At 40.4% G+C, this 24152-nt stretch overlaps 1 protein-coding gene across 2 annotated transcripts in view; it reads left to right on the top strand.

Moving 5' to 3' along the window:
• The window catches only part of RCAN2 (regulator of calcineurin 2), a 230542-nt gene that overhangs the window by 30397 nt on the left and 175993 nt on the right, over positions 1-24152 (top strand). For both annotated transcript variants that reach the window (XM_087817432.1, XM_087817431.1), the window contains exon 2: positions 9193-9419. In XM_087817432.1, coding sequence (XP_087673558.1) covers positions 9195-9419 — 225 coding nt within the window. In that variant the 5' untranslated portion in view covers positions 9193-9194. The remainder of the gene's footprint in view (positions 1-9192; positions 9420-24152) is intronic.

Genomic DNA, 24152 nt, shown 5'->3' with positions numbered 1-24152 from the left:
GCAGAAGTGAAAGATGACAGCATACATCTTACTTTGGCTACCAGAGCAACCTTCACCTGCTTTGCTGTTCGCTTTTGAAGTGCCATCCTCTTGTGAAAACTTGTTCTGCATATAATTACTTAGCTCATCCAGAGGCATGGGACTATCTTTAAGCTTCTTTTAGCAACAAATGAAAGGATGATCTTCTGCCTCCACACTAGGCTCAAGAATACATGCTCCACAATGGTGCAAGCAGAGGATACCACATGGAGCATCTCCTTCCCCTTCCACTCTTTTTGTTCTTAAGAAAACAAACAAACATGGTCAGAAAAGGTGAATCTGCGACCACATTATATAGGCTCTAGTTTGAGCTGTCAATTTACAAATGGCTGAGATTTAAATTTTTAAATCAAGTTTGAAATCAAGTTCAATTGAAATGAACATATGAGATTTCCAGACTGTTACCCAGTTAGAAGTGGCATTTCTTTAGCCGATCCCACAAAACTCTCTCCATCCGTTCCATTCTGTACTGTGCCCCAGAAGCTGGCCCGGAGACTCCACATTGCAGCTCCCTGCCGTCTGGTTTCCAGTTGGGTTTGGCTGATGAAAGGTGTCTGCAGATTAGAGAAAGGGAAAGGTGGGGATATTTATTCCTCTGGCACCTTCTTTGTGATGCCACTGTGGATTGGCTGTATCCCTCAACCAGGGTTTGCCAAGGGGACCCTCTCCTCACAGCTGTGGGGAGGAAAAGTAAATTTTCATCTACCCTTCCAAGTTCTTCTGACTGGTCTATTAATCAGATTGACACAAGACAGATAAATAGAAGAAACTAAATTTATTACACATGTGCATACGGGGACCCATAAGAATATGGGACCTTAGGATAAATTGAGCAGTTGAGGCATACATGCCATCTTGACCTAAGAAGCTGTGGTTTGAACTCCAAAGGGTTCGAAGGCAATTCACATGGAGGTGGAAAAGCAAATGTTTGGTAAACAAATGTTTGCTGAGCTATCTTTAACAAGGGGACACAGAGGATTTTGATCAAAGGGGCCTTGCTAGGTTTCTCTTTGAATATCACACACTAGTTTGTATTAAACTCCACTGACGTATGATGCTAGTTTTCTCTTCCTGGAGCAGGTCCTCTATCTAAATTCTTTTAGGCAGTTACAGAGAAGGTCAAAGGTTTTTCCTGAGTCTTGTTTCTTGAAAATAACATCTTAAAATAATCAGTATTTCCAAAAGGTATAGTTTTGGGGGACAAACTCTGCCTCCCTGCTCAACCCTCTACGTCTCCCATTCTGAAACATCTCCCCTCTTCTCATCTCTTCAGGCCTAGGGGTAGTGCCAGCCCAGGATTTTGCACTGGTTTGTGGTTTCCCATATTCCGCCCACACCTTTGTAAACAGCCTCTTTATTAAACCCTTTTACATGACTGGGTTTGAGCATGCTGTCTTTCCTGCTGGACCTTGACTGATACAGTGACCAAAGCTCTTTGAGATGAGTGCCCCAATATTGCTTGTTTCATATAATGAACTTATGGTTCATGGTAGGTCATTCTTTGTAGAAAGATTTTTCTGTCTTTAAGAACAACCTCCTCACATTCCTATTCTTCATCAAAGATGACATTTCCTCTACCTGACTGTCCTCTCGAAGCAAGCTTGTTTGAACCACATTTTCTTGATGATGTCAGTTAGATTTGTGGGAATGGAATACAAATGTCCTGCTTGTCTTGTCTGACCCTGAGTAAATTCGAGGGTCTTCCTTCCGTTTTAATTTTGTCCATTGGAAGAATACACAGGATTTGTAAATCTTTCTGGGAGACCATGGGCATTAAAACCCTACAAGGGTGAAGACATTACCATGGGCGAATTTGTAGTCCCATCGTTGCTGTAGAATCCAGTGCAAAAGGAGACGATGGAAACAACTTGCTTTTTCCCCCCAACTTTATAAAACTTCATAAGAAGCTGCTTTCTTAGGGAATTGAATTAGTTGAATTGTTGTCCTGTGGGAGCTTAAGATGGAGCAGTGGCTCTAGAAGGTGTCCTGAAGAGAGCCATGAATAAGGAATGTGGATAATTTCCTTTGAAATCCATGAGTTGAAAACTGCATGGTCCTGTTTCTTTCAAGACTGATCCCATATGATATCAAGAAAAGCATGAGGCTCACACAGCTCAGCAGGTGTGAAAATTCTGCCTCTGAATTAAATAGGTTCCATTATATTTCAGCAAGAGCTCTAATGGGTTTCTGTGGAGCACACCCTAAGAATATCATGTCTCTCCTTTGTATTTCAGGATGGCTGGGATGGTTTTTGTTACTCATATTATACTTCAATTTCCCTGTAAAAGAGACAAAAATGAGCATAAGGTCTGGCTTATTCCTAAAAGGGTCTATATATTAAAATACCAAAAGGCATCAAAAGGACCTCACCCATAAGGCCAGACCAGAAATGAAGGCTGATGGTATGATTTAATGGTAAAAAGAGTATTGTTATTCATATAAAATTTTTCTTCTAATAAGATTTTGTCTGAGCTATCATAAAAAAATCACTTAATTTTAGACATGAAGGAATTTTAAACACAGCAGAACTTTAACTTGAGGTTTCCGTTGTTTAAAACTTTCAACTGGATTCATTTAACCTTATATTCAACTTAAAAATAGCTATAGGCATATCTTCTCTATGACTTCTTAATACAGCATTGCGTTCTTAGTTTTACATTAATATTCAAGCAGACATTGCCATCTTTAAATTCCTCCACACTAACTAATCTCCCATAATCCATTTACTTGTTTTCCAGTGAAAACGGAACTAAAAGTCAGAATGAATTATTCATTAATATTTTCCATTTATCCCATTCCCTTAATTATCCTCCTTGGTGGGCCTTAACATGGATTCGAGGCATATTTGTTCCTATTTTGTTATGTTCGTTGCAAAAGTTTAGGTGCCTGTTCTTAGTTTAAAAAGCACATGAACCTTTAGCATTCTTCTGTCTAAGGAAAAAGAAACCCAAACTTAAGTTGCTGTTTGTATGTCTTGCTCATTTCTTTCCCTTTGTGGATCATTATTTCCTACTTTTAAAAATTCTCACCTACTAGTTTGAATAACCTGGGAGATGGAAAACAGAGGCGGGTTTGTTATGAGCATCAACTTAAAGGTTTCAGCACTGGAGAAAGCTTTGTTAAAGGTTATAAGTTCCCCTTTCTTGAACATCTTTAAGCCCAGAGATAAACAGACGTCTCTTTTCTTGTATATTTTCTTTCAGTGTTGGAAGGATAAAAATCTCAAGGTGAAAAGAGACCTTAAAGGAAATGCCAGCCACCCATCTCCTGGTCCTTGGATTTCCTCTGTCAGAGTCCGCCAGATGTTAGTCACCTCCTCTCTGGAGCAGTGATACAAGTTGCTCACTTAAACATGAGGCAGGACACTTCTGTTTTAACCTTAATTTTTAAAAATCCATAGCTCCTTTTATTAAATTGAATTCTTTCTCCGTTTAGACTTTTACTCTCTTAGTGACATACACAAAAATTTCATTTCCTTTTTCAGAATTTGAAAGCAACTATGATTTCGCTCAAGACTTCTTTCCTACATTTTCCTCTGCTGTGTCTTCCCATGCCTCTGTTTCTTAGATGACATGACTTTTGGCCTCTCAGTAAGATTGGATAGTCTCCTTAGAAAGACTGCCAGGTGTTTTTTTTTTGTGGGTGGTACTCAGAATTGGCCTTGATGTTTTCTCTGTGTTGAGGAGACTCAAGATGATATTATCACCACCCACCGCTTGTTACGTGGAATTAGCCTGTTTTATAGATCACACATCTCACTATTAACTGGGTGACCTTACTTGATAGCGAAGCTAGAATGAGCGTCTCCATGGATGTTTACAATTTTCTTTCTTTCTTTTTTTTTTTTTTAATATATCTTTATTGATTTCAGAGAGAGGAAAGGAGAGGGAGAGAGAGAAACATCAATGATGAGAGAGTCATTGACCGGCTGCCTCCTGCACGCCCCCTACCAGGGATAGAGCCCACAACCCGGGCATGTGCCCTGACCGGGAGTCGAACCCGGATCTCCTGGATCCTAGGTCGATGCTCAACTGCTGAGCCACACCTGGCCAGGCTACAATTTTATTTTTCTTGTCATGGCTCTTTGCCATTCTCATGGACTTATTTGTAATTTCCTCCTTTTATATCCAGTTTAAGACTTTCTAGCCCTGAAGTCTTCTGGGCAAATGCACGGCTCCCCACTCTCATGACTTCTACCCTATTTCTAGAAAGGTGTAGTGTTTTAGGGCTCTGAAACTCTTGCATATTTTCTACGCTGGGATAATAGTGATATCCAGCAGAATCAGATGTCTCTTTAGGTCCTTTCCCCTGGGTTTAATTGTACCATATAAATGTTAGGAATGGAAGTAGGGAGTTTTGGAAAGATTAATTCCTTGTGTAGAAACCCAGTAATGTCTAGATCACCCAAGTTTATTGGGAGAGAGAAAATTTATTCACTATTTATGCAGCAAACATTTATTCAGCATGTCTTTGACTCTGGACAGGCATCTTTAAGTTTCAGGTGGCTAGACTTAACAGCAGGAAATATACTGTCTTCATTCTAGAACTTTTAATGTTTAATTAATAAGTGCTATTATGTTATCTGAGGATCTTGGAAGAAGTCATTTTCATATTATAACAAAATAATGAAATAGTTGAAAATCTTGCCCTGGCTAGAGCGTCATCCCAATACGCCAAGGTTGTAGGTTCCATCCCCAGTCAGGTCACATACAAGAATCAACCAGTGGAACAACAAATTGATCTCCCTCTCTCTCCCTCTCTCTCTAAATATCAATAAGTAAAATTTTTAAAAAAGAAAACCTTCCTCTCTCCAGCTTTTTTCTCCATTAAAGTGGGTCAAAGTCAAACATTTATGTTCTCAGTGCCACTAACTTTGTAATGCTTAAATAAACTATTCTGTTGGTGGTGTTTTGGGGAGAGGCGTGGTTGTTTGTTTTTATGTTAATTACTTTCTTTTTTCTTAGGGAAAAATCTTTCTCTTCTAACGGGGTTTCCAACCAGGGTCATATCAAACATTCCAGGGGCATCTCTACTTGTTTCTCATTTGAATGGCACTGGCTTAACGTTACCTCATGGACATTCCCTGGAAGGTTGAAACTTGCTCACACACTTGGCAGAAGCAGGTGCCAGCCCCCTCTGTGTCGCAGGTTCCTCCGCTATTGACTTGCTCTTGACGAGCCCACACATGGTAATAAATAGCTTTAATTCAAGCATTATCTTGGAGGCTACAGAAGACATTTGCTTGCTTCATTTCATTAGATGGTCGCAGTAGACAAGGCCTCAGTGTTTCTTCATTTTGCTGACAAGAAACCCACAGCCCAAGGCACAAAATTTTGAGAAGGACTAGAACCCAAGTGTGCCCCCAGGGCTCTTTCCAGTGTTTTGGAAAGATGCTTCTTCTCTGTAGTGAATGAAGTTTTGAGGTTCTCAGGGGAGGCTTTTAAAGTGGACAGTGGTTTTCCTTTTCCGGGTGCATGTGATGATGGAAATTTATGCTTTCCAAATGTCAAACCCCAGAAAAATGGTGAAATAACTATTCCAGATCCCTACCCTGGGTTACTACGTGGCTATTTAAACGAATGTTTTCAAAGACTATATAATGATACAGGGAGCTGCTCTTGATTATATCAATGTTTCGTGAAAGAAGCTGGACACTAAACAACAGGATCTCAGTTTTGTTTAAAAAATTATACACGCGAGAAAAGCACTGGAACGAAATATGCCAAAATATTAGCAGTTTTCTCTGTATGGTAGGATTATGGTTTAATTTTATTTTCCTTTCTTATACCTTTCTGATTTTTCCAGTTTTTTCTTCAGTGAACTCATATAATCAAAAAACATAATAAATGGTATTTTAATTATACTGCACTGATTTTTAAATTTAATTTTGCCAGGGGAATCCTTTGAGTAATCCTTGCTATCTTTGATTTATAAAAGTACACAAATCAGACCTTAAATTGAAATTATCAGGTGCTTTTCAGTGTGTAAGTTTGAAATAAATAGTATATTATTAGTGTTTGTATTTGAAATTGGCCATTATAACTCATTCTCTGGTCTGTTATTTCCTGAAAGTGACTCCTTTTTACATAATTCATTAATTCAGTCAAACATCACTTTGAGGGCTTTCTCTGAGTGCCAGGCTGGAGATGAAGTGTAATGGACCTCACTGATGGAGACCGCCCAGTCCCTGCTCTCAGGAGACATGGACCAGCAAAGCAGTCATCACAGTGAGCAGTCATCGCAGTCATCCCAGCTTCTGTGAGAGCAGGACACTCGGGGACAAAGCAAGCGCTGTGGGGGAGGCTGGGAGCTTTCCTGGAAGAGTCGCCCTTGAGCCGAAGGCAGCTCTTTTCTCTTGGATGACAAACCTCAGATTTAGAAATAAGGGCATCACACGCAAATCTTCTTGTGCTGTGAGGCGATTGTTGCCTCAAAGATATTTCACAATAGTTAAGAGTTTTGAAATTAATTTAGAAAGACAAACTAGTCGTTTTGGGCTGTAGGACCTTTACATTTCTTTATTAGGGAGTTCTTTTAATCTTCAGAATTTCCCTCTCTTTCTGTGTATTTGGGTTCACTGAAAGTTCGTGGTAATGCCAAAGCATAGTAGTCTTGCTCCGAGACTATCCTGATGAAGTGTGTTTATAGTATTTCGTGTTACATAGCCTTGTCTGTAGTGGTTCATGCTGATGTGGATCACTTCTTTCATCCCTATTTCATTCCTACCCTGTTTTGTATGGGTAAACTGAGTCATAGAATGATCAGATGACTTTTCCAAATTATGAGGTGAGTCAGTAATGGAATTGCAAGAAGTCAGGGCTCCTTTGTACAGAGCTCTGGCTTCTCAAGTACTTCTCCATAGAGTAGAATAGGTTGTTTGCCAAAAATGCCTTCACCTTTCAAATCTTTCCTGAAAGTAATGAGCTTAAAATAAAAAGTCTCCTGAAGATAATCGAGTTGTTACAGCTTAGACCCGAAGTTAAGGCCATTTGAGTAGATTAAAGTGAGCCCTGAGTAAGGCTTATTATTTCATCTATTTAATTAATTTGTTCAGTAATAGATTTTGATTCTTTTTGGAAAAAGAGTAATTGCAGCATTCTCAGACCTGTTTAATACCATTTTGGGATCCATTTGGATTAATTTAAAAATTTTCAAATAAGAGGGACAGGATTAAAAGTAAAATCAGGATCGACACTTAATTTTTGTATTTCATGCCACTGGATGATTACGACTTCATTATCTAAAGGTTTTCCTATAATCCATTAATCAAAATAATACTATTTTAGTGCTCTTTGTTATTTTTACTATTAAAATAATTATACTCAAATAATAAATGATGGCTATTATGCATATTACACTAAAATGTCTGAAGCAACAGTATAATTGAATATGAAGAAGAATAAATACATAAAAGTACTTCATTGAAGCTTTTCCTTCCAGTTAAAAATATCCATATATTTAGGATCAACTATAAAACAAAATAAAGTTTAAAATATGTATCATATTTTTATTTAGAATAAATATTTTGTTGATTTCAATACAGAAAATGTTGCTAATTAATTGGAGTTTTAAGAAATTTAGAATACAGAAATGGCTTTATTATATTTTCTATAGAATAAGATTTTTATTGGCCACAATTATAGTGGCCTGATTTTAGAGTTACTACTTCAAATTCTTTAATTTTTGGCTCTGTCCCAAACCAGGCCCAAGATTTATATGTAATGCATTATTTATATTATCATCAAATACTGCTTATCAGGATTCCATTTGGGTTTTGTTTCCAGGAAAAATAAAAACAAAAAAACATAACCTCATCACCATGATACAGAGTTCAAGAGAGAGATACAGAAACTTTATTGGTCTGGGGATCCAGGCTGTGTGTTTAAGCTTCATGAGGGCTGAGTGACATCTTGCGGTATCACCTTTCTGTTCTTTACTCTGAGGTTGTGCAGCGCTGGGATTAGAGGGAAATGGAGTTTACTGAAGATGATCTAGCAGCCACCTCATAACTGTCTTACCTGTATACCCTTGGACAAGTTAGTTGACCTTCTGGGCTTCTAATGACTGAAGTTTGAACATAATATTATGATAGGCATGAAAATAGATAGAAAAATAGATATTATGATAGGCATGAAAAAGTATTTGGGGAGATGGGCAAATTTTACTGAATTATACACCAGTATCAAAAAATGGAAAAACTTTCCAACTGGTGGCAGTTGGGTAGAATTTTGAATGCAAGGAGTGAAGAAATAAAATTATGGAATGTGGGTGAGATTAATACTAGAAAGCTTCAAGGTGGGGGCCATGAGCCAAAATAGTACTGATTTTTCAAGATCTGGGGTTCACAAATTACATAGCGTAAGCATCCCATGCAGAAGAAGGCGTGTGTGTGAGTCCTCATTGTGTGCAACTGTTAACTATTAGAGTCGTCATAATCAGGATTCAGGTGGAACTAAGTAGATTGTACTGCCTTAAATATAGACTTGCACTAGTTTTGATCTGCTTTATGTCTAAGGTATAGAAAAGTGAGCTCCAGTGCCAAAGCCCCTGGGTTCAAATCCTAGTCCTGCCATTGACCTAGTAAGCATTTCTTACTTGCTTTTCTCCTAAGTTTTCCTGACTATAAAATGGAGATAATACTGAAACCCATCTCATAACTATTGTGGAGGTGAGATGGGTTAGTTAATGCATGCAAATCACTGAGAACAGTTCCTGGAATTCAGTAAAGGGTAGGCATCGGTGGTGGTGGTGTGTAACTTGGTCATGTAACTTATCAGAGTCCTTTCCCACATGAATTTCTGTTTGAGTCCATTTGATTGTCATCAGGAAGCAAAGGCTCAGAGAGCTTATGTAGCTTTCCCAGGTCCCAAGACTAGTAAACACTGGGCACCTGGAATAGAGCCCCTGGCCTCCAGCTTCTATAACACCGACTGGAGTTTTGCCCAGAAGCAGAGCTGTATGGGAAATTGTGACTGCGAGATCAAGGGGATAACATGAACTTGCTGGGCCTTCAAACTTCCAATAGCCCCCAATTCTCCTCCTAATCATTCATTCTCCCCTGCTCTGCCCCAGGCTCTCCAGACCAGCGACCTGAACAGGTTTTAAGGAATCGTTGAGTTCTGCTCTAACACATGTCTGCCTTTGCGTCCTCAGGAATGAGGGGAGAATCTTACTTCATTGGAATGAGGAGCCTGGGGCAGCAAGGGCACATCCCGGAGGATGGAGGACTTTTCTTGCTCTGCTGCATAGACAGAGACTGGGCTGTAACTCAGTGTTTCGCAGAGGAGGCCTTCCAAGCGATCACCGACTTCAACGACCTCCCCAACTCGCTGTTTGCGTGCAATGTTCACCAGTCGGTGTTTGAAGGAGAAGAGAGCAAGGTAAGACTTTCCTGCCCCTGAAACATGGGGAGCTGTGGCCCTATCCCCAGATGTTTCCCTGGCTCACTTGTGACTGTCGTTTTGAAGTGTTTGGAACGTGTAGCTAGCTTTATTCTTGGAGTGCAGAGCTGGAGGAGAAAAGCCTGTTGTATGATCAGCTAACTTTGGAGGTACTGATGACAAGGTTGTGGGTGAGACTGTGTTGAATCAAATCTTGACCTCTGCGACTCATAGGTTTTTCTAACAGAACAAGTGGTGTTAGGTATAATGATTGCAGGCGATATCCCTTCAGCTAGGAAACAGATGCCATAAAAAAAGAAAGAAATCTTCCCCTATTATGCCAACAACGTAATTGGCCTTTCTCAAAACAGCACAAGCTCTGTTTCATCCCTGCCCCTCCTGAAGTTTGATGAAAGTTCTAAAAATAGCTTTCATCCAAGTGCCTCAGCAGTTAGAAGGTAAGTTGGTTGGCCCTCTGAATCTTGCTCACCGATACCACAGTGGGTAGAATTGTTATGTGTGTTGGAAGAATTTGAATGAAAGCAGTTAACTCCTTGATTTAAGATGACTGGAGAATGAGGTTGTCTGTGTACAAGCATTTTCCAGAAAAATCAAGCTTATCATTTGAAGAGATAAACTTGGTTTAGTATAAGTATTCTTGGAAATCAGAGTAAATATTCTGCTTGGAGATCTTTCATTTCAACGTTTTCTGACCTTTTAAGTGTGGAGTCTGAATAGATCAGTCCTTCCCTTGTGGACATGGATTTCTAATGGTAAATATCCACTGTTATCTTATGTTATAAAATGTGGCCAACACTTTTTGGGGAAGGGTCTTTTTTCTAAAACTGAAGCATGTGGCTCTGTGTGAGATGTAAGAGTGGGATTTGTGATTGCTGTCTCAAAAATCTGTTTTTGCCCGTTGCTGAAGTCCAAACTCTGTTGTCTGAAAACCATTACTGGTTGTATTTTTTTCTGGATTTTATTGGTTTTGTAAGCAATTCTGATAAGCCAGAGGATTAGGAATGATTTCAAGCCATTTAAAGATAGTTTTATAATGATATTATTTTGGAGTTGAACATTAAAAAAAATAAGGTCTTAAGACAGCTTGAAATCCTAGGATTTAGATGTGATTAGAACCTCCAGTGCTGTGATCACTAGACTATTTGAAGTCAGAAAATAGCACATAGCCTCTGACAGAAACTGAGAATTTTACTTTTGGACTATAACCAGGTTATAACACAGATTATTACTTACTCAGAGCAAGTAATTTCCCCTGAAATCTACTTGACATTAACTATGAAACAAAGCTCCATGTTTTCTCATTTTTATTATCTGTTTATTTAAACATCAATAATTAGGAAATTTTTCTTAAAGGGGATTTTGATCCTTTCCTGATTAAATATTTACCAGTAGATTAAAACCAAAAAAACCTAAGAAGGAGCTAATCTCATTCAGGAGTGTTACTCAAGAATGGCTGGTCAACTGAACTAGAGTTGGTTATGTAGAAAGACTGAGGCTTGGGGAGAGTTCATGGGGATTTGCCCATATCTGTTTTGATATTTTGATCTGTGGTTGTCTCATAGATTACAAAATATTGGTACATTGCATCTTGACAAGTAGTATTTTGTTTTAAAATGACCTTGATCAAATATTGAGGTGAGGTCAACCAGATGTATGTATGTAGTTTTTAGCCAAGGAGGTGAATTTTATAATTAGCCAATGTCTACATAATTAAACTTATTAAATCAGGCAGAAAGTGGAGATTCTCCAGGATATCAAATAATCTGATATAGATTATGTTTTGATTTAATTATATATACACAGTTTAAGGGTGACAAAGCAAGATTATCAGACACCAAATGAGTTGACAGTAGCCAGGAGGCATGATCACTGGTTCCAGGGAAAACGTGTTTAAGGAGACTCCCAGCTCCGCATTGTTACTGCCACGTTTCTCGTCCAGTTCCAGACCTTATAGTCTTCTCTTTACCTTCATTTTTTTCACTGTCTTTAATAAAACTCATTGTCTTATACCCATTCTCTCAGGATCTTCTTACCACAACTTTCAAGGTTCATGAATCTGAGCCATGAAGTCTGATGATAGTCATCTTTCCCAAAGGGTGGACATTTTGGGCACTGTGCTAAATTGGTGGGGAGATATTTTTAGGCAGAAGGGAAAAAAAAGCAAGAAGCCTTTTTAGCACTTGTTTTTGCCTGTGGGCAAGGCTGGCCACCGGTGACTGTCTAAAATATTTGGCTTTGAGAAGATGCCTGCAGCAGCCTGGAATTATATCAGGGAGATAAGGCAGCAGAAAGGATGCTTAGCACTCATTTCAGAGGCCCAGGTGGCTAGGTGGTAACATATGTAGCTTGTTTTGGCAGAACCCTTTTTTTTTTTGGCACAAGCTACTTTCAATTCATTATTTGTTGATATTGATGGGCTAGAGTTTAGCTTTTCCCTTGCAATTCTTATAAAGCATAAACTTTAATTTCCTTAGCAGGATAGGAATTAAAGTTTTTGCTTCTGACTCTCATGAATGAGTCTTGCAGCAATCTCCTCTCTATTTTCCCTCCTGTCTGAGACACTGTTTCTAAGCTCTATTTCTTTTTGAGATAATTTGGAAGGAACTGAATTAGCTCTTAACATGGGTAACACCACAGGATATGATCTTCTGGTTGTTTGTTTCTGCTTATCAAAGTGATGAATATTCCGATATGTTCATTTCTGCTATCCTATTTAAATTCTAAGTTCTGACACCTAAAGAACATTTTTAAAACAGCTTTGCAAAGGCCATGATGTTCACTCCTTTTCTGTGACATTGTATTTTGATTTGATGCTTTGCCAGGAGGGAGCACATACATACCTCAGTGTGGCTTGTTGTGGTCCCAATGGTTGAGATTTGTTTATGTAACACAAAGAAGAACCAGAGCTGGAGGAAACTGGCATCTGAAACCAATAAATACAGCTTGCTGTTTGCATGCTACAGCTTGAAGCATAAATATTTTTGTATGAAACACATTTAGAACCAGGATGTGCACAGCTCGCAACCCTTTGGCATGCTCCCCTGGGTTTGCTGTTCTGCTTCCAGCAGGGCTGCAAAAGTCATCTTGAGACAGGTGAGCTGGTGGGGCGTCCTGTGGGCTGCTCTCTGTTTGTACTGAAGGTAGGTAAGGGTCTTCTTGATGGGACTTTGGCACTCACTGATACCCAAAGGAGAACAGTGAAACAACCACCATTAGCCAAATTCAGTTTAATAAGGAGAACCCTAAAAAGTGACTTTATAATGGCCTCCAAAAAAGATGAATTCAATAATAATAATAATAATGGCAGCAGCAAACACTTACATAGCACGTAGCAAGGGGAAAGGTGCTCTTCCAAGTGTTTTATAAACATTTAGCCCTTTCATGGCCATGATAACGCCAGGAGAGTGGTATCTTTCTGCCTCTCTACCTCCTGGGCACATGGCAGGGTTGTGACCCCTCTGGCTAGTTTTGCACAATGTGTAAGGGGAAATGACCTGTGTTACTTTAAGGCCAATATTTAATTCAGTTACCAATGTTTGACCCTGAGGGATGTTCTTTTCAGTCTTTTCATTCCACCAGGGCATCTGGCATTGTGCCAGGTAGGCCTGCTCAGGAAGGTTGGGTCATGGAGTGAGGAATGAATTGCACAGAGTCCTGACCAACCTATGATGACCATGTAATGTGACAAGAAAAAAACAAAAGAACGTTTGTTGCTTTAAGCCACTGGGATTTGGGGATTTGTTTTTGGAGCAGTACTTAGTCCATCTACAGTGATACAGTAAGCATCCCATTTTTCAGATGAGGACACTGAGGCACAGAGAGCCTGCCCATGGTCTCCCAGCTAGTAGCAGCAGAGCGGGGATTCAAACCTCAACTGCCAAGCAACAGAGTCTGTGCTCTTAAACATTGCAGTACTGCCTCTTGATATATAAGTATTTATTGAAAACAGGCAAGATACTTGGCTCGGGGATGCAGTGATGACCCAGCTAGCATAAATTCATTGAATTTAAAATCTACCAAGAGATAATATTCAAGCAAACAAATACACATAATAAATGCTCATAGCAATTCTAAATCAAAGGGTATTTAATATGTATATTTAACTATAGTCACTGCCTTGCATATATACACACACACGTGAAAGGTTTTGTTGCTGTTTTTTGATAGGTTTTGCTTTGTTTTTTCAATAAGGGGGCATTTCTGCCAACCATTAAAGAATATATGCCCCCAGAATGTGCGTGAGACCCAGCTCTACTGGTTTTCATGGACTTTGTGCTTCTCATAAATGGATCATCTCCATGCATTGTGAGTGGCTGGGATAATTCTAATGTTCAAAGATGTGACCACTAAATATAACCCAGTTCCTTCTCCTTGAGCTCAGCTGAGGGGGCACTGATCTAGCCTCATGCTGGCAGCATTAGGAGGGTTTCCTCAAGGGTTTTCAAAGTTGAATCTGATGAGTTGCATTTTTTATTTATTCCCCATATAAGATTTGTCTCTACTTTAGCTTGTAGGGAAATGTGATGTGTGCTTTGTGCTTCATCACTGCAGATCCAAACCCTTATCAGAAGTACTGAAAACTGAAAATCTCTGAAAACCAAGGCTTTCTTCATATCCCATTTTGAGAAAAAAACCTTACTTGACCTACTTCATTCCAAATCTAACCTGTACTGATGGAAAACCCCTTCTAGTGTGAATATCCATCTGCCTCTTTGCAGAAGTTTTCCTGTCTTTAACTGCGGGGGGCTGCCCCAGATCTTGCTGGGCATCACATGATATGAACATATGTATATATTCCATTTCCAAACCCCCAAATTTTGAATCCCAAACACATCAGCCTCACAAGTTTCATACAGCAGGTCATAGACCCGTAGGATATATAAAAATGCACCCATGCTCCATGTTCAAAACGGAGAATGAACTCATCATCTCGGTCTGGAATGGCAGTGGTATCGAGAAGAGTGATGAAATTTATTTTCCTGTAATGAGAGACTTGTGTCTATTGGGAATAGAGGGCACTTTGGAGCCCGATGAGCACTGTGCATGGATTCTGCCTGTGTGGCCTTTCCGAGCCAAACTCTGACAATCTCCGTGTCTCCTTCTTTGAGTGTCTACAGTTTAAAGCCCCTGGCCTTGACCTCTGTCAGTGCTCCTGCTGCCCACCCGCTCCCCTCCTTCCTGACCAGTGGCCTGGGCTGGGTCCAGAGGAAGCCCTCCTGCCCAGTCAGGGAGATACCGACTGCTCCAGGCACAGGGTTCTCTTTATGCCAGAGAGCATCTATTTGAAAACATTTTGCTTCTCTTCATTTGCATTTTTTCTCTCCAGACTCTGATGTCTTGAAGGAATGAAATACAAAACTGTATTATTCTTTTTTTATTTTATTTCCAGCACCTTGCACTGGGCCTGACATAGGTACTCAATCAGTATTGAATTGAACCTCCACTTAAATGGTGATTAAGACACAGAGGGGTGACTTTGCCAGGATCCCCTGATTAATTAGACATATAGCAAAGAGCTGAGGGAGGCCTCTTGGCTTTTTCATGAAGTTCATTACCATTTGTACCTCGCCATCTTTCAATCCTCCCGTGGAAAACAGGTTCTAAGAATGACATTGGCTACCTGTCAGCATGAACTTTCAAGTAAAGGAATGTAAGGCAGAGAGAACTCAGCTGACTCCACAGTAAGACTCACGCAAATGCAATGAGTCCAGATCACTCTTGGAGTTAAGATACGATACACGTATGAATAAACCTGTCCTATGTGTTGGTTTGTATTTATGTGGTCTTTAAATCTTTTAGAGGTGACTGACCCACTTAGCCAAGTGAGTCAAAAATTAGAAATGTCTTAAGCACATTTTTTTCCATAACTCCTCTTAGAAAGGAAAAGAGAGAGATGAGAAATGGGAAAAGCAAAGGCAGCAAAGAAAACTGAAATCCAGCGCTTTGGAAAACCTTTTAGGAAAATGGTGTGGGCACGACTGAGGCCGGTTGAAGAATTCATGCTAAGGGTATGTAGCAAAGGCTGAACAAACAGATCGTAATTTGCCGTCGTTTAAGTGTCACTGAATATAGGTTAAAAAGATAGGAGTGAACTATGGTGATCTGAGGGTGGGGGAATGGTCATCAAGCATTCATGTTAAATATTAAAGCAGGTAACAGTTAAATTAGATATTTAAGGAATAGTTAGGAGCTTCACTGTTTCGCTTGTGTTTTTCATCCTTTGTAGGTAGGGGTGACGTTTACAGATGTGTTTGTCATTTTACAGAATGTTTAAATTGTAAAAGACAGTGCATGTCACGGTCCTCAGTCAGTCGGTCCTGTTTTCTCTTTTCCCTGGATGATGGCTGGGAACCATAATTAGTCACTGCTAATCACTTGGGGACACCTGCCAGATGAGAGGCCCAGCGTGGGGCCGATCTGAAAGCTGCTGGAGGACACTCCCTGGAACCTTAACCTTTCTTGAAGTGACTAAAATATTCCAGAGACATATTTAGTGTCTTGCTTCTCCCCAGCACTGAGTGACCCCCTGGGGCTCAAGAGCCTAACAAGCCACTCTAAATGCCCCACATCACTACCTGGAAACAATCGAGGCCGTGGAAAGAATTAAGCCCGGTGCATATAGCTTTGAGAGTATTCAGTTTCTGTGCCAAAGAGGGGGCGAGCAGATAGTCTTGATGGCACCTGGGGGAAAACGGCTGCCGTGTTTCAATTAGTCTGGGATGATACTAAAGAGGGACATGGGGCTTTTTTCCCTTCTTGGGAAAATGAAGGGACTTGGAAGCCACTTCCTATGGTTCCCATCAGAGCTGCTAGCCTATAGAGGGACTCTGCGAATTGTTAGGAGGTGGCCCCACGGGCAGAAGCAGTCTGAAGGTATACTGCCTGGGGCAAGATAGGTGAATCTGAGAAATGATCCCCTTTCCTGGGGCTGAAGGGCTGGATGAAGCCCTGAGTGGTTGTGGGTGGCTTGACAGGAGGAGGGCCATCTGGGTTTCATTCCCACTCTCTTCCCGGCCAGGAGGCTCTGAGAAGTGCACCGACCATTACAGTGGCCTGGTCGTAATCAGATCATTTCCAGTGTTTCAGATTTAAAAGGATATATAAATTCAAGGATAACTCTGAGTTCTGTTGCCTAAGAACTTTCCTTTTTCAGAGAGTTTCAGAGATGGAGCCTGGAGATGGATGGGAGAAAATAATCTTTATTACTGTTATTTTTGCTCTCACCAGCTGAAATGGCATGGGTTTCACCCTGCCTTTCTCGATGTTCTTGATTCTGGTCTTCAGTTCAGTAGTCTTGGAATTCTTGATCAATTCAGAACGAAGCAGAGAAAGTCAGAGAGTTCGGACATGATTTTTAAAACTCCACCAGCGTATCCTTAGCAGCAGGCCTGACATTTAGCTCAGCGCAGGAGATCAGTGTGGTATAGATGAGCTGAGCGCCGGTGCCAGGAATATCAGGTGATAGTCACTTCATGAGAGTGGGGTTATCAGTGTGCTGCTTGTATCTCATGATGGTTCACTCATTTATAACCTTATGCATACGGTGTCCAACTGTACATGCCTATCTTTTAAGCAGAATGGATATTTAGAAACTGGAGAAATAGAAAAGAGTCACCTGACTTGGTAGTTATAACATACACTAATTTTTCCCTTTACTCACATGGTTTAGAAAAATCCTTCAAGGAAAAAGGTACCTCGGCCATCCCAATTACCAACAACATCTTCCACAGCATGTGTGGTCTGCATGTTTTTAGAATAGCACCCAGTCACATAACTAACCACATTGTAAGTTTGTCTCTTAAAACTGATCTTTATTCTAATATTAATTGGTGAGAAATGAACATATATAAATCATTTGAGGATATGTGTTTTTTGTCCTTATAATAAATCATGAATTTTGAACCCTAAAGGCCTAGAGCCAAATTATTTCATGGGAAGGTGCTGTAGTTTCAATGCCTAACAGTTGAGATTTTATTTTCTCCCCCCAAATAGATTAGTTTCCTCCTTGGTATTGTGTTCTGTCCAGTTGCAAAACTTGGACCAGAAGTCCATTTAAATTTATCACAGTGTAGATGAAGTTCAAGCTTTGTAAGGAACACAGACGAGGGAAAGAGTTTAGCTTTTCAAATAGCTTCTTTTGAAAGTTTCAGAGAAATAAGTCTTAGGTATTGGAAATTTGGCATAGGTAAGCAGCTTTCATTAAACCTGCTTCCTACAAATAGTCATGCTCTAAATGTGGGAGTCGGGACCATGGGGGCATCATGATTTAGAAAGAGGGGAAGAAAGTGAGTACCTCTGCTTTCCTAGCCCTGCCTTTGATCTGCTTCCTGTCGACAACTGGGCTCTTCACTCTAGTGGGTTGTCTTCCCCTAAACACACATCTCTGAGTTCACATTTCTGTGCAGGTAGCTCCCTTTCAAAGGGCCTTCTCTTCTGGCATCACTGATGATAACACGTTCTTTGCATTGTTCTGATCTGTGCAAAACCTTTGCTTTTAGGGTAGATTTGAAGTTGTGGAAACAAGTCACTCAGAGTCACCCACTTCAGGTGGGTAACCAACCCAAGTAAAGTCATTTTTTCTTAAAAACAGCATCTACAAAATGCCACAGTGAGAAAGAGCTACAAAATAACAGGAATGATTTTCTTTTGGAGCTTTGGAACTGCCTTTTGGGAATTCCAGAAATATACGGTGAAGGCATTGCTGCAGCGAGGTCACCTTTTTTGAAAAAGAAAACACTCATCTGCAGGTGTAAGACCTAGTGTATTAAATACAATGCAGAATTTTTTTGTTATACCGATTTATAACACACCCAGCCTGAACTCTCAAACCTTCACCTCTTGCTTTGTTCCTTGCTAAACAGAGCAAGCCTTATAAACAAGGAGATTGGCTTTGTGGCGCAAGAGACTTCCTGTCCCTAAGTATCTCCTATGGTGGTCTAGCATGTTTTGGAGCTCCAATGCTATTTTTGGGTCAAGAATTCTCTTTTTAATGAATGCACCCTTAGGAGATATTATATACTAAAATATACTTAAGATGTATCCTAAGATCTACATACCCAGGGAAGGGCAGTGATCATAAATATCCTAGCAAGGGAAAGACTAGTGCATTAACCAGTCAATCCAGCCATCAATTATTTAACAATTATCGAAAGCCTTTCATGTCCCAAGGATTGCTCTTGGAACTGGGAGTGCAAAGGCAAATGAGATGCAAGCCCTCATGAAGCTTGATGTTTCCTGGGGTCTGAGAGTGATTGTACAAGTCAGGTGAAGTGGGAGACTGAGGTAGGTGCAGCATATTCCAGGGGCACAGGCACTGGGCACACCTGAGAAGGGTGAGAGGACGCTCTGGGATATGTTTTGGTTCTTTGTTTTGAGTTGTACCTTGCACCTAAACGAGAGTCTCCCTGTGGACCCATCCTTTGCAATGCAAATGCTGGCTGCGGTGACCTGAGGACAGGAGTTGTCAGGCCTGCCTCTTGTGTAATCAGCATTGTTGTCCTGCCTCACAGGACTGTTTAGAAAGGACAACTGATCAGTGAGGGTGGCAGAGGGAAAGAACCGACTTGGACTCTGGCAGCGGCTTCTTCTTTAAACCAAGACACGGTGACAGTTGATGCATGGATGGGACCTTCTGTCTGTGACCCACGTGTCCTAATTCTCTCCTTCAGTGTGTGAAATGTTTGCTTTCCTCAGAAGGTGAGCTGTGAGCTTGCTTATTTTAAAAACTGCAACCTGTGAGGCGAGAGGGTGTTCTTTGACAACATTACATCACTGAGGCCTCTAGGTGTTGAGTCATCATTATTTTTAGGCAGCTCCATGCTGTTTTCAGTTGTTCTAAGAATAGCCCTTGTGTCTGGACTCTACAGAAAGTCACCTCAATACAGATCCTGTCACTGCTCCACAGTTGGAATGGAATGCTTTCTTAATTTCCAGGTTCAGGGCTCACTTTTTAGAATTTTACCTCCCAGACATCCTGCCTTTTTAGGTTGTGTGTGGAGAACATGATGACTGTGTCAGGGGCGCCCAGTTGAATTTGTTCAACCCCGTGTTAAAACGTATTCGTTGTTGGAAATGCCAACAAAGTAAAAAGCCTTCTTCAAGGGCTTCTTAGTGTCTGTACTCCATGCCCATTTGGTTTGTAAATTCCTTAATCAGTGATTTTACCCAGTTTTTAAACATTTCAAGATATATTCCCATGCTTTGTGTTTTATGAATTAAAGGACTCTAGGTCCCTCACATTAGGACAAAGGATAGGGGGTGCTATTGTTGGATTCTGTGCAGGAAGAACTAAAAGCAGCCAAAATAAATGTTGTTATAGCCTGTTAAACTAAATAAACATATAAATTGAAAACCATATTGGAACTTGATGACAGGGCAATAAAAATGACGGAATAAGCCCAGAAATGGATCTTGGTGGGTCAGTACTGAGGCTGGTTTTCCCACTGCCTATTCAGAGCATATGCCCAAATATGATCAATTTATTTTATGTGGCACTTTTAAGCCCATAGGAGTCCTAATGGCTCATGAGCACAGCCAAAGGCTAGTGTAACTGAAGCATGAAGGGAAGCAGCTGCTTGGAATAAATCGAGGCACTTCTTTTATTATATTATAGTGTGTCTTTTGTGTCTGTAGGTGACTGAAGGGCAGCCACGTGACTGGTGTCTAAGTGTGGCTGAAAGGAGCAGTGCATGTGATGGGCTTGCTGGGAAGGCTGAGCTTCCTTTTGAGCCAGAGGTACTCTGACGGGGTTGGTCCCACTTTTATTATCTCAGAGCTCAAGCCTCCTCCCAACAGGGGCCATCCTGTCTCTAATTAGGGAAATGGTCTAGCAGAGTGATGAAGAGAGAAGGCTCTAGCATCTGTAGGTTCAGGTCCAAAACCCGGCTCCATTGCTTGTTACGTGTGTAACCATGGAAAGTTTATTTAACTTTTCAAACCTCAGTGTCTTCACCTGTAAAACAGCATCAAGTAACAGTATTTACCTCAGAGGGTTGCTGTGAGGATATAAATGATTTAATCCATGGCGCCTTGATCATAGTAACTGTAAATGTTGGCCAGTAATAATAATAATTTCTGCTTATCAGTCTGATCTTCTGCATTTTGCATCATTTAAAACTCTCTGGCTTTGCTTGCCTATGGTTGTTGCATAACTCACCATAGAACAGTATACAGGTCAGCCCCCAATGTTCATTCTCTCTACTCTCAGAAGGTCTTCTAAATCCAGACTGGGGATAAACCAGATGACTGCCTTTTGAAATCTGAACAAATACCAGTGTAGTCCCTAGAATCAGCCCAGAGGAAAGCCCATTTGCTATCTCCCCTACACAGTATCTTGAACAGCCATACATTTCTTGACTGCTCCCATAAATTGCCAATTCTGTGTCCTCAATCCCCTAATACTCATGGAAAGCTTCATTCTCTTTAATCTTGAATGTAAAGTCGAAAAAACTAGATGTACTCATTTGTCAGTTCCATTTATATACTTCAATGTGAAGCCTAATCTGTGTTGGATTTTGTGACAGCGTGAACAATATCCTTAGAAGTTTTCTTAAAAGACAAGTTAGTTTCCCTTTCATGAATTTTGCCAAATGGGTTTTCTTTCCATTTGGTCTATCTTTTCACCAGTTTCCGGAGAAAACTGTATTGGTCAAAAAAGCCTTCTTTGTAAATAATTAAAGTCATTTCAAATTTTAATCTCAGTAAACAAAAGCCTACTGAATGCTAAAGTTTTTTTTTTTCCCTGCTGGCGTTTCTACCTCAGTGTAAGTATGTGTTAGTTGCGATTGGCAATTTATGGGGCCCAATTACTTTAGAAGGGCTTAACACTTGCATTAGGAAGAGAAGGTAAATGAGAAGAGAGCCTTTAAAAACAGAACATGATTTTTTAATAGTCATTAAGTACTTTAAGAGTTTTGCTTAGAAGATCCTTCATTTAATCCAAGCATATTTTTCTGTAGAAAATAGTGAAGAAAACATTTTAACAAAGTAGGCGAATGAAAGTGGCATTTCTTTGGAAGAGAAACATTATTATGAAGAGGATTTGAATTTGTACGGATGACTTCACTACACTTAAGCGATGTGAAGAATAATTCTTTTAGAGAATCCTACATAATTGGTGTAGACAGAATGATAATTAATGCCATTTACAGTAACCTTTTAAAACTGCCTTCGACACAGGTTGTCATTCATGTAATACTAATTATTGCTTGGCACAAACAAAGTGCGAGGATTTATATTCTGATCTATACAGAAATGTCATCGTTAATAAGTAATGCACTGCAACAGCATATTTAATTGCCAGAGATTTTGTTGCCAGGAATAGAAGTAATATGGGAGGAGTAGGACCTCTCATGGTCTGGTCTAGTTCAGAGTTTCTCCACTTTGGCACTTGACGTCTTGGATTGATAACTCTTTGTCATGGGGGCTGCATAGCATTGCAGGATGTTTGGTAGCATCCCTGGCCTCTTCCCACCAGATGCCAGTAATACCTCTTGTCAGCTGTGATAACCAAACATGTTCTAAGACATTGCCAATGCCCCCTGGCGGGCAGAATCGGCCTGGTTGAGAGGCGCTTGTCTAGCTGATAGTTCCTACTCACAGATTAGAGAAACTGGCTGGGCATTTCTTTTCTTTTTTTTTTAAATTATATCTTTAATGATTTCAGAGAGGGAGAGAGAGAGAGATGGAAACATCAATGATGAGAGAGTCATTGATCGGCTGCCTCCTGCACACCCCCGACTGGGGATCGAGCCTGCAACCCAGGCATGTGCCCTGACCGGGAATTGAACCCCGATTGCCTGGATCCTAGGTCAGCGCTCAACCGCTGAGCCACGCCCGGCTGGGCAAAATCCAATTTTTGACATCCCATTCTGAGTTCTTCTCTCTCCTTCATTCCAAATGAGGAAGCTGAAGGTCTTCCTGTCTTTTCTTTATAAGCCTTTTTTGGACAGTTTCTGGCTTAATGACATGGAAGCTCCCATGAAGCAGCCCTCTGAGGAATCCTTTCTCAAAAGCTGTTTTGTAAGATTTCCCAAGAATTTTTGTCCTTGGACCACAGGAGGCCTGTTCTTCAGCTGGCTTCAGTGGCCCTGCCCCTCAACTGTCCCCACATTCGGGACACCAGAAATTGTGTCATTCAGGCCAATGAAGAGTTTTGTCTGAGAAAATGTGCTCCCTGAGTTATCACTGGACCAAGTCCCCATGCGGTTCGGCTCAGCACCTTCATAGCTCTGGTGTGTATTTGGTATCCCAGGAAGAGCCTCTGTCTGTCAGGCATGTGGCGTGAATGGGGCTTGAAGAAGAGCAACGCTGGGATTCTGGCTACTCAGCACGTGGGTCGGTTGAAGGAAATCATAAAACACTGAAGATAGATTAATGACCCTACAAAAATCACATGAAAGTCTTGGGTCAGGGTTTTACAGATGGCATATGTTGTTAGTGCCATTTACAGTTATACCCAGTTGTATGTTGAAGGGGGCTTTTACTGGCTCACCTGGCTGTGAGCAGCATTTAATAACATGGCTTTAAATTAGTTATGGGAGTGTTTACATCATGGAAATGAACAAATTCTGTAAGTCGGTTTGTTTTGTTTTTCTACAGTATTAGTTTCTATTGCTGCTGTAACAATTACATCTATCTGTCTGTTTGTCCATCCATCCATCCATCCATCCATCCATCCATCCATCCATCCATCCATCCATCCATCCATCATCCATTCACTCATCCATCCCCTTCTCCCTCTCCCTTTCTCTCTTCTCTCCTTCTCTGACTCTGCCTCCCTGCCTCCCTACATACCCTTGTGATGACATTGGGCCCACTTGGATAATTCAGGGTATCTCCTCATCTTTAGGCCCTTAGCTTAATATCTGTAAAGTCCCTTTTGCCACATAAGGTAATATATTCATAGGTTTTAAGGATTAGGACATGGACATCTTTGGGCGTGAGTGACATTATTCTGTCTACCACACCCTGAAAGTCACTTACCGGGGAGCTTCTTTAGATTTGGGAGTAATGACATGGCTTTAAATTAGTTATGGGAGTATTTACATCATGGAAATGAACAAATTCTGTAAGTCGGTTTGGTTTGTTTTTCTACAGTATTAGTTTCTATTGCTGCTGTAACAAATTACATCTATCTGTCCACATATAGATTTGGGATTTGGGAGTAGGGGCCAATATGAGGATCATATGTGGACTATCACCTTTGCTCTTCCACAGTTTTCTCCCTACCGCATGGTTTTAGCAATGTAAAAATGGAACACTAAGATTTGTTATTATGTCCTTGATCATAATTATTATTAACTTATTTTTTAAAGACACTTAGAGTTAAAGAAGTTAGTTATAACCCAAAACCATCCAGAGAATGCTCATAATTTAGGACTTTCTTGATTGGTGAGCCAAGGTGGGTCCCCCCAACAAAGTAAAATAAGTGTACTTAAAGATTCAGGGATAATTTTGTTCAAAATGATACAGAGTGCGTTCCTGTGTGTTCAGGTTTATACTAAATGATCTCTGACTATTCATAGAGCAGAATTACATATATATCCCACTTTCTCATGGTTAAGTAGTAAAAGTACAAAATCAGATAAGCTCTCAGCTAGTTTTTTATTGTTAATATCTTTATTATGTATTAATTGCCTAGTTATGATGCTAGTTGAGTGAATGAACAATGTGATAAAATTAACACACATGATTTATTCTGGCAAATTAGCT

The sequence above is a fragment of the Miniopterus natalensis genome, chromosome 5 (assembly GCF_054644295.1).
Source record: "Miniopterus natalensis isolate mMinNat1 chromosome 5, mMinNat1.hap1, whole genome shotgun sequence".
Taxonomy (NCBI): domain Eukaryota; kingdom Metazoa; phylum Chordata; class Mammalia; order Chiroptera; family Miniopteridae; genus Miniopterus; species Miniopterus natalensis.
The sequence above is the reverse complement of the archived record's forward strand: the minus strand, read 5'-3'. Positions and strand labels throughout refer to the sequence as shown.